Here is a 12049-nt window from a genome sequence, read left to right as displayed (position 1 = left end):
TGTCTTCGCCATTCGTGTGACGTCAAACGTGGGATACGACTATTTATCACACTAAAAAAAGTCGTATCACACGTTATGACGTCACGCGTTGGATATGACGATTTCACACATGGCTATTAGCCAATCACAGACCGTGAATTCTTTTAAATAAATAATAATACACATTTAAACACAAACAGTCCGAAATATGAATAGACGGGTAATGAATCAAAAAGCAATCTTCGAAGACAAATTCATTCCTAAATATGACCAAAACCATGTTACTATGAATTTAGCGAGGCTATAGCTTGCGCCAATATGAAATTTAATTTTGTTTTATATTTAGGTGTGAACATCGTCAGATTCTCACGTGGCGCTAAAGTCAGTGTTCCAAGTTTGGGTTTGATCGTACGTTACGATGGCGTATATAACCTTTACATCCAAGTTTCAGCGGCATTAGGCAAGAGTGTAGAGGGTCTTTGCGGAAGTTATGACCCGCGGAAAGGTCTTAGAAAACCTCACAATCGAAGGCCTCGAAATATTCAAGATTTTGCTAACTCCTGGAGAACTGACAGTTCGTGCAGTGCTCCGAAACCTATGCCAAATCCTTGCCAAACCGCTAACAAACAAATAGCGCGAGACGCAAAAAAGCATTGTGCTTTACTGAAAGAGCATCCCTTTTCGACATGCCATAAGAAAGTGAAAGTTACCGCTGGTTTTATCCAGAATTGCGAGTATGATGCCTGTGGTTGCAAAGAAGAGTATCCTTCGGCGTGTGTATGTGAAGAATACGCTGCCTACGCCACCTCTTGTGGTTTTGCGGGAGTCAACATCCGATGGAAAAATCTTCCGAAATTCCGGCATTGCAGTAAGTTCAGGTTTTGTCATCGGCAACACTGTCTATAGGCAGCAAACAAGGTGGAGTTTTGTTTTAAACTAATTAATCAGCATATTTTTTTACGTTTTTATGAAAGCTAATCAGAATTCTATTTATAACACTTTGTGTAAAATTGTAAATCATACACCTTTTTACCGTAAGCAGTCAAAATTAAATATTTTATGCATTCTGATTGGGCTAAAGAATTGTAACAAAACTTGCTGGTTGGTCTAAAATGAAATTCCCTCTTGTTTAGGCAGCATGTATTGTTTTGGCAGGTTTTCAAATCTAGTGAACGTATAGCGCATTTGCAACAATAATTGACTTTGATAATAAACTATCCTGATAAATTGCGAGCTTATGATAGGTAAAAATAATAATGAAGATCTATTCAACCAGCTAATATGTAGTTTGAATATAGACGATTGTAAGAACATTAATCTTCGAAATCTGGTTTCACTTCAACACTGTGTTATTTTTCCAGTTTTCATAAAATCATATCACATATATTATAAGGACATCATTTTTGGCTACTCTTAATGGATCAGTTGCATAGTCGACCATCTTCGTAACAAAAAGGAAATAAATCAACACAGCTATATATAAAACAGGCATACTGCCTAACACTGTGGTTGCGGTTCGGTCGCAGTTCGGTTATTTGTGTACAGTTCTGTAAATTAAAAGTTAATCGATCATGCAAGTGGTCCATTATACGGAAGACAGCATTACAAGTACCAACAGGTTAGGGTTTATATAATCAATCTGATAATCAAACTATGCACTTGTTTTAATTTAGACTTTCCATGTTCCTCCGCTCCTTGCTTAAATGGTGGCACTTGTACGAACAGAGGAGGCGATCATTATAAATGTACATGTCCTAAAGGTTACCGCGGAGACAACTGCCAAATTGGAGGTAATTGCTATTCTGTGTATTTCAGTTTTTACTAATGGGATGTCCAAAGCCCAAATTTGAAATCAACGCATTTTTCATCACAAACTACAACTGCATGCAAATAGTTATATACGTGTGTAAAATATAATTCGTTCCATCGAATTCGATTCACTCTTTATCCGGCGATATTCAAGTTTGTAAATTGTGGCAGTTATTGCGCCACACCTCATGTCAATCAAATTTGTAGATGTACAAAATAAAAGCTTGTTGGCTTCAAAGCAGAGCTCGAATGTAATTGTCTAGACCGCTAGAAGTTTGCCGCAAGCGCTGAGGATACTAAATCACAAAGAATTTATACCACTACGCCCAAGCCGGATCACGCAACCCGCATGTATCAATATAACCAGTGAGCTGCACGTCAGCGTCTTCAAATAACTCCGCATCAAATGTGGTGTAACAACTGCCGAGAAAAAACAAAAGTTTGACGTTTCGACCTGGTATACCATAATATTAACACTCCTGATGTGTTAGTAGACACTTGTGCTATACATTTGCGAATGTATGTTTAAATCATTTTGTTGCGTGCATAATCTAGATGAGAATGCTGATGTAAAAATTTCTTCCATGTAGGTATGGAATAAACGAAATAGCATTTGAATTTTTTATCCGAAAAAAATTGTTTTCGGCATAATATTCCTTGAATTCGTTCAAACTTGATATATTATATCGACTGTCATGTGCAAATTGTTACCATCCATTTGTAAATTCTAATAATGTGTCGTTTTTGCTTTAGAAACAGGAAAGTGTAGTGCCACAGGTGACCCCCATTACACCACATTTGATGGTGAAAAATACGACTTTATGGGAAAATGTGAATATGTGCTGTCAAAGGACGTGAACAACCATTTCGCTGTCTTAACCAAGAACGAGCTCTGCAACAACAATCGTGTTAGCTGTGTCTACTCTGTTACTGTGAGAGTCGGAAAGTTAAGCATTAAAATAAACAGAGGAGGACACATCTTCGTATCAGGAGTTCGTAAATTGGCACCCTACTTCAAAAAAGGTAACAAGAATCCTAGCCCTGCCTAGAAATGAAGACGCGTGGATACATGGCACTTTGTTGTCTTTCTTGGTATCTCTGTACGCCAAGGCATCTTGCTGGAGAGAAAAAAATGAAAAAATAATTATAGCAGACAAAGTTTTTTACAAGCGAAATGGAACTCTTATTTTATTAGAGAATAAAGAATTCAGAATACGTTTACTTTCAGCCATAAATTATATCCCCACAAATATATTAAACTTTCGAACAGAGCAACATTTTGGTACACCTTATTTTATATTAGTATATATGAAAGGCATGCGGGTGACTGTGTTTTTCTAGTTTAACTTGTGAATGTCCTAAAACGATCTCATATGTATATTCTTTAGGTGTAGCGATATCGAAGCATGGTGCGAGAACCATTAAAATTCGAACAAATGTTGGTCTTTCAGTAGAATATGATGGCGTGTATAATGTTTTCGTGACAGTATCTACTCGATTCAAAGGAAAGACAGTGGGACTTTGCGGAAACTACAATGGTAATGCTAACGATGACTTCATAGATTTTCACTCCCGACGCAGCAGTAACATCCTTCAATTTGTCGATTCTTGGAAAGTAGACAAAAGTTGTGCTGATACCCAACCGCAACCAGACCCATGTGCTCTTGCAAGCCCCTTTGCCCTGAGAGCAAGGAACAAATGCAACTTACTAAAAGAAAAACCATTTCGACAATGCCACAATACGGTACGCGGGGTTTCACAATTCATTAGAGATTGCAAATTTGATGTTTGTGCTTGTAATAATCATCCAGCCTCATGCATGTGTGAATCATTTGCCGCGTATGCAACTTCGTGTTCCCAAGCTGGAGTTCCCATCACCTGGAGAAATCTTCCTCGATTTGCAGAGTGCAGTAAGTAATTTTACTTTAATCATCTATATCAATATAATTAATTATATATGCAGACTGCATGTAGATTTAAGTTTATACTTTTTGTATAGAATTAATGACAGTTCATCTCTTTGGGTTCTTACACGAGACAATCGTTTCCGTTCTCTTGTTGTTCGATTGATGTTATTTCTTTCAATAAGCCCGTCTTTACAATGGTAAAGTTACTGCCATAAAATTTAAAGTTGAAACTTTGCACTGGCAGATTCTATGTACGAGTTCGTCTACCTAATCAAAACTTGAAATGTGTCCCAGGGGCCGGTTGTATCAAGCCCGTTTAGCTTAAACGGTGGATAAGTCAAAATTAAATAACACTCTTACATCTCTCTTGAATGAGTGAACTTGAATATTATGCACTGAATATGTAGTTGTAAACAATATCTTTGTATTATGGTTAAAAACATTTAGTTTGCTTGTTGATTAAAACGATAAACTTGCTTTCTATTTTGAGCTTATCCACCGTTTAAGCTAAACGGGCTTGATACAACCGGCCCCAGGACAGTGTAAACTTGGTCTACATGGATTTTGATAGGATTTTTTCCAATTTCGTGGTACTGCCTGTCGTGAGCAAATTAAATAAAATCATTGCCAATTTTCTAATCTATTCTCGCACTTTTCCTTCGACTTTAAGGGGCGCCATGTGCATCCGGTCCATGTAGAAATGGAGCTACATGTATAAATCAAGGCAACGATTATGAATGCAGATGCGCCTCTGGGTACGGTGGAAGACAGTGTGAATCACGGAGTAAGTTTGTACGTTTAATGCAATGTACGCGTTGTTATGTTTCATGTAATTATGTATCCCCATTCAAAAATGTTTTCACTAATTCAATGAGAAAAACAGATTAGTATTATTATAAAATCATGTTTTTTCAAATGTTTTTACCAACTGCTTAATAACAGTGCGCGAGGACTTGCCCGTAGGAGGAGGTGTGTGGAAAAAATCCGAGATCCGCGGATATTTATAGGTTAGGACCGACATGCCATATTTATAGGTTAGGACCGAGATGCCGAGAGCCTAAAGGCCTAGCTCAAACTTAGCATTGCAGATTTTTCAACAGGATTCATCGAAATATTTAGGAAACTACCTATGAAAAGAACAGGCATAGGAGCTGCATGGGTTAGCCTTCTCCTTTTTGTTAGAAATTCATGACATAGTCCTCGGTATTCAAAAGTATCGCAACTCCCGTAGGCGGAGACAGGAAGACGATTTGAATTTTAGGTGGATTAAATCAATTGCTGCATGCTTTCCTATTAATTTTCAGGATGCGGATATTCTAGAAAATTGGGAATGGAAAGTAAAAAGATCACAGACTCACAAATAACGGCATCATCGGAATATAGTCACACCTACCGTGCTGCCAACGCTCGCATTAATATTGCTAAATATCACTATTCATGGTTATCAAAACATAATAACCATCAACAGTGGGTACAGGTTGACTTCAAATTCCGTGCAACAATTACCGATATTTTGACTCAAGGCCGTGGCAGACACAACCAGTTTGTGCGAAGCTACACTGTTTCCTACTCGAATGATCGTCTCAAATTTAAACCTTACCGAGTGGGCAATAAAGTTAAGGTATTATTATTTTTGATACGTCATATTTTGCAATGTTACATTTTCAATAGTAAATTATGGCAGGCAAGTTCATAGCCAGAAACTTCGGACACAATTATATAACATATTCTACTTCCTCCAAAATTTGCATATGTATGCACACTGTCAAACTATAACCTTGTGAGTTTATAGTAAACTGGGGCCGGTTGTATCAAGCCCGTTTAGCTTAAACGGTGGATAAGTCAAAATTAAATAACACTCTTACATCTCTCTTGAATGAGTGAACTTGAATATTATGCACTGAATATGTAGTTGTAAACAATATCTTTGTATTATGGTTAAAAACATTTAGTTTGCTTGTTGATTAAAACGATAAACTTGCTTTCTATTTTGAGCTTATCCACTGTTTAAGCTAAACGGGCTTCGGATACAACCGGCCCCTGTACAACAAAAAGTACAAAAACGCTAAAATATTGCTATTGGTAGGTCGGTTGTAATTTGCTTCGATTGCTAGTTGCACAACAAGTTACTCCATGCAATTATTTTAAGGTAGATTTTCAACAAAATTTTTTATCAGTATTCTGCCTGCATTTCCAAGCCAAAATTATAGCCGCGTTTATCACGTTGAATCACTTGAATGCCATGCAAAACGAGTTGATATAAAATAAACCTATACCAGCAAAACATTACCACAGGAACTTCGACACGCATGAATAACACGAAACAAACAGGGGCAAATTGTAAATATTCAATGATATTCTCAATTTTTTCGGAATTCAAGAATGCGCAATACAATTTATAGTTCAGCAATTGAAAGAAATAAGGACAAATATGCAAGTTATTTATGGCCATGGCATATCCAACGCAACAAACATTGATGAATAAACACTTTGTGTTTTTTCACGTCACAAGACAACTGTCGAAACTGCTCCATGGGTATTAATAATTTATCGGTATATACTATATTAAAAAAAACACTTCAATTTCCTGTATTTCCAGATATTTAAAGCTAACAATTACGACAGATGCATTGTTCGACGCTCAGTTAACCCCGTTATCGTCGCTCGGTACATCCGAATCCATCCTAAAACATGGCAGGGTCATATTGCTTTGCGACTTGAGTTCATGGGCTGCTTCCAAGGTAAATAAAATATATTAATTTTGAACATGTTATACAGATGAACTAGAAAACGAACTATCTTTCGCTTGGCAAGTTCGTCAAAACGGATGACCCGTCTCTAGTATAAATTGAACCGTTTCAAGCTTGAAACATGCACGTTTCATGCTTCTTTTCGATGAATATGGCAGTTATCATTCGTAAATTGGCGTTTTCTTTTGTTTGAATGTCATTACTTCATTAGTTCTACCCGGCTGTTTATCTAAGGCCTATATACAGGGTGTCTCAGAAAAAAGGAAAACGATTGAAATCACTCAAGAATGCTGTGTTCACGAATTTTAGCCCGTAGGGATTTAATGCAAAAATAAAATGCTAAATACGAAAAATTTGAAATTGTGAATATGATTAAATTTAGATTAGAGTGTTATTGCTTCGAAAGAAAATGGTACAGCTGACCGCGGAACAACGAGTGTTTATTGTGATATTATCCCAACAGAGTGCTTAGGCATTCAAACTCTAACAATAACATTGTTATGGGTGACTTCAATAGTTTTCGTCTTTTTTGAGACACCCTGTAGGTTAAATGTCGCATTTTGGGTGAAACACACACAAACTCTTATTCGAGTTAAAATGCCGTAATGAAATCTTAACGATGAGATTGAGGTCTTCAACAGAAGGACTTGGAGTGCATGTGAGTGACCTTTAAGAATACATGCGACTGTCTTCCATTGTCAATTATGGCTGAGACAACGAATGATACCAAGCTCATGATTATGAATAAAACTGTATCCTTGCTGCAATACGGAAGAAACATACTGGTTAAAAAAAGTTCGAAGATTATATAAATTGTTAAATCGAATATTTTGGATTCCAATATATTCTGCATGTAAACGCGCTATTTTTGAATTGTGACCACTTGAATAAATTAATTCTGCTAATTCTAAATTAGATTCTTCATTAATTAATTCTATTAGATTCTTCCGAAGAACTGACGACTTCAATCGTCTTTTCAAAAGTTGACTGTATACTTCTCAAATATTGAACACAATCTTTTTAGATCAACCATGCGCAAATGAACCATGCCAACATGGAGGACATTGTACTAATGTCGGTGGAAGAGCCGTTTGCACTTGTCTTAACGGATATTACGGGTATAGATGTAGACAAGAAGGTACATCAGATGGAATCATATTAGGCCTGACATACTTAGACGTATTGGCCAATTCTCTAATTTTTATACAATTATCAGTAAAACTTCTAGCGCCGGTTGTACGAAGCTGGATAGTTGTAATCAGCGAGAGTGAAAGACGATCCAAAACTTGAGAACACTAAGGTTTATACATACTGAAGTTATATCGAAAAACGAATAAATTCATAGGGATTGAAAAAAAACATTATCATGCAGTGGATGACGATATCAAGCTATCGTATACAACCGGCCCTGCACCTTTCTGAACTTAGGGACGAACTTAGCTGTTAATGATTCAGGCGTAACTGAGACCCCGCCGTCTTTGGGGCCCCCAAATGTTTACTGAATTAAGCTCTTCATGCAGTATAGTTAGAAACATTAAAAAACTGGTAATTGAATAATTTATTTTAAGGATATTATTATTTTCTTAATGTTTGTGTTAGTTTATTAGTATTGCAAGCTTATAATTCTACTTTAATGTTATATTAAGCAATGAGCAACAAAAGTAATATTTCAAAACGCTATCATTATACACTGGCGGTCAAAAAGAACTGCTCAAATGTTGCTATTATCGTATGTAACATGAATCATAACAATCTATCTTTTATTGTACACTAGGGGTCAAAAAGAACTGTTTAGATACAAATTCATAAATAGGAAGCGAATATAGGAGAGAGCTACATAGGCATTTTGGATAATTCTCTTATTCCAAGCAATATTTCAATAATGTAATGCAACCTGCCACCCTTCCAAGATATAGTCAAACAATGGTTTCAGAAAGAGGGGGTGACAGAAATGGATTGGCCTGCACAGTCAAAAAACCTTAACCCTATTGAAAATCTGTGGGACAATGTCAAGGGGATGGTGCAAGAAAGGAATTCATTCATAAACCGTTCATGATTTATGCGTTGCTGTAAAGACTGTTTCTAGGATGAATTTCTTTTGACCGTTAAGATTACCACCTTAACAGAAAATATGACCACGCCGGTGTAAGGCCGTAATCAATTATAAGGCCAAAGGAGGGTCAACAAAATATTTATATTTCATATAGCTTAGCATGTAAACTAGTCTATATTTACTCAAGACATATACATTGTTAAAGGAACAGTTACGTTCATCTGAGAGCAATTTAACTTGTTTTGAGCAATTCTTTTTGACCGCCAGTGTATTTTCATGCGTGCAGACGTAAAAAAGTAGTGACGTCGAGACGTATACATGTTGGCCCAGATTTGTTTCAAAACGAAGCCTACAATTGTCAATCCGTCTTGTATGAGCTGTGCTCAGTTCATTTGCATGAAATGCACTAATACAAAATTCTCTCAATAAATCAACAACATCAAAAATGAACTATGACTTTGACAAAGTTTTGCAGTAAAAAAAATATCCATATGACTTGTTTCCTAACATTGTTTTATAACATTTCAATCAGAATGCAAGAAGCCGGCACGTCTTGGTATGGAAAATGGCAAAATTTTGGACACGCAAATAACAGCTTCATCATCATTACCACATTACGGGGTAGAGAATGCCAGACTGAACCTCAATGCTCGAGGAAACCGATATGGTGCTTGGCGTCCAAGAACCACTACAAGAGAATGGCTGCAAGTAAATTTCGGCGGTCGAGCTATTGTGACTGAAATCTTAACGCAAGGTCGCAGCAATGCCAACTGGTTTGTTACAATCTATTACGTTTCTTACAGCAAAGACGGCATAAGTTTCACCATCTACCATGAGAAAGGGCGTAAAAAGGTAAAAAAATTTATGAATATCATTTTAACTTCTTTTTAGCAATAGCCAGAACACAGCCCTTCCTTTCGCTCTCGTTAAAATGGCTTCTTCAGTGGAACTAATGCTAGGCAAGAATATTTAGGTCCTTTCAAAAATGAAATATCTGAAAATGAAATGAAAAATCAAAAATAAAATACTATAATACACAATGGTATGCAAATTTAGACTAATAATCTTAAGACTATATATATGTAAATATATATATATATTTATATATATATATATATATATATATATATATATATATATATATATATATATATATACATTATAATATATATATATATATATATATATAATATATATATATATATATATATTATATTATATATATATATATATATATAATATATATATATATATATTATATATAATATATATAATATATATATATATATATAAATAATACCCATTTGCAAAAACGTTGGCCGCAGATACATAGATAGATAGATACTCGAAGTCTAATTAGAATTGCATATGTTGTGTACATATATATATATATATATATATATATATATATATATATATATATATATATATATATATATATATATATATAAATATATATATATATATGTATAAATATATATTCATCTGTTGCACTATCCCTTTGATATTCCCTAACAGATTTTCAATAGGGTGAAGGTCTTAGACTGTGCAGGCAAGTCCGTTTCTGTCACTCCCACCGCTTTCATGGCAAACACTCAATTGTGTTTTTCATCCTTAGATGTTTAAAGGAAATAGACATCATCGCCTCATTGCTCGTCAAAGAGTTTCTCCAGCCATCGTCACCCAGTACATACGCATCCACCCGGTGCACTATTCAAGCGCCATTACTTTGAGGGTTGATTTTTCCGGCTGCCTTAAAGGTTCGTGTATTGACATATATTAGCATAATTACAAAAGCATATATTGAAAATTCTGGCCACTGATTAGTCGAGCAACCTCGGATTATTAAGATACAATCACCGAAAAGGATTTTTATAGGCTGTTTACATGAGCCTTCACAGTGAGGACTGCAGCCCTACCTGCATGTGGGGCTATTTTTCACCTCTCTTTACATGCAAAATTCTAGCCCCACAACTAGAGCTGAACCTGGAACCTTATTATTATTAATATTAATATTATTATTATTAGAAATTTATTTAAACACGGTAGCCCTTCAGCCGGGGCCGTTTATACTAATTATAATACATTAGTATATGTAATAATAAATGATAATAATAAATATAAATAAATAATAATAATAATAATAAACTTTATTTAAAGAAGGTATATAGTACATACATATAGTACATGCACACCAGTTTAGCCTATGCTAATCTTCCACTAGGCCTTCTATATAGAAGACGATTACAAACATATGACATATTATGTATACAACATGCTTTTACACCACAAAAATACAAACAGGAAAATTACGAATTACTATTGACAAACATTTCGAAGAAAAAGTTAAATGTTTCATGCTTGAAACATCTGATTGTGCTGGCCATCTTGACTTTCCTTGGCAACATGTTGTAGACAGCTGACCCATTGTACTGCAGCCCACTTCTGGTACATGCTAGCTTGAAATTTGGAATCCAGAGGTTCATGTTGGTTGAATTTCTCGTAGTTTGTTGTGATACAGCTGCCAATGGTGTAAACAAATAAATAAATAAATAAATAATGAATATAAATCAGGAAATAATAAATGATATTAACAGATAATAAATATGTATATGATTTTCATAGAGTGGCCATGTCAACCAAGACCGTGTCATAATGGTGGCACATGTTTTGATTTCAATGCTGATTATCGCTGTTCTTGTGCTAATGGATGGGCAGGAAGAAACTGTGATGTTAAAATCGGTAAGAAAACATGAGCAATTGCTTTTCTTGGCAATTACTTTATTTAAGATAAACTGTAGGTGTTGTTATCGTGCATACCCGCAACATTCACCTATAGCTATAAGAATATCGTGAAAATTTCGTTTTATTTTTTTATTTTAACCCAAAGCAAGTTATAAACCTACTTAATGCACTCTGCGATTTAAGCTCACAGAGTTACAATATATATATATATACACATGTACTATAATTATACTCATGCAACACGTATTCTTAACATATTCAACTTCCATTTATTCTTTGTAGCAAATTGCCGATCCGAGCATTAAGGAAACTGTCATATTTCAAGCAAGCATTAAAAGTAGACACAATAGAGTTATAATACATATATTAGCAGAAAAATAGCTTAATCTGGCGTATTTCTTTGAGATCAAAGTTGTAAGCAACTTATTCAATAAAATCCCGATTGTAGTCATTGACATCTCGTACGGATTGCTTGTCTGTGCTTTTCTTTGTTTTGTCCAGATTTATATGAAAAAGAAAATACTTGCCGTAAATTAAATCTGAAAGTATAACCGATCATTAGTCCAACGAAAGGTTGCGATACCCCACGTAGACGTAGTTCCATCGCTAGTTTTTTTGCTATTCCGTATTCTGTCGCCGATTGTTGTTCACCTAACGCCAATAATTAACAAAAAGGAATTTCGTTCTAAAACAATCAGCAATCAGCAAATTTGTTTACATTTTGACTCCATAAACCAATCAGTAAAATTTGTTTGTTCCCACCAATGATATTTTTGAACAATACATGTACATTTACAAAGTGGATA

The 12049-nt window shown here is 35.2% G+C and overlaps 1 protein-coding gene across 2 annotated transcripts in view; it reads left to right on the top strand.

Moving 5' to 3' along the window:
• The window catches only part of LOC114545226 (von Willebrand factor-like), a 29214-nt gene extending 17165 nt beyond the window's left edge, over positions 1-12049 (top strand). For both annotated transcript variants that reach the window (XM_028563510.1, XM_028563511.1), the window contains 12 exons: positions 326-847; positions 1653-1769; positions 2542-2811; positions 3177-3698; positions 4366-4479; positions 5000-5316; positions 6295-6436; positions 7470-7583; positions 9031-9350; positions 10117-10258; positions 11124-11240; positions 11526-12049. In XM_028563510.1, the coding sequence (XP_028419311.1) occupies positions 326-847; positions 1653-1769; positions 2542-2811; positions 3177-3698; positions 4366-4479; positions 5000-5316; positions 6295-6436; positions 7470-7583; positions 9031-9350; positions 10117-10258; positions 11124-11240; positions 11526-11548 (2720 nt within the window). In that variant the 3' untranslated portion in view covers positions 11549-12049. The remainder of the gene's footprint in view (positions 1-325; positions 848-1652; positions 1770-2541; positions 2812-3176; positions 3699-4365; positions 4480-4999; positions 5317-6294; positions 6437-7469; positions 7584-9030; positions 9351-10116; positions 10259-11123; positions 11241-11525) is intronic.

Source organism: Dendronephthya gigantea, unplaced genomic scaffold, assembly GCF_004324835.1.
Source record: "Dendronephthya gigantea isolate DGI-Jeju-01 unplaced genomic scaffold, DenGig_1.0 000004F, whole genome shotgun sequence".
NCBI lineage: Eukaryota > Metazoa > Cnidaria > Anthozoa > Malacalcyonacea > Nephtheidae > Dendronephthya > Dendronephthya gigantea.
This window is presented reverse-complemented; position numbering and strand designations above follow the sequence as displayed.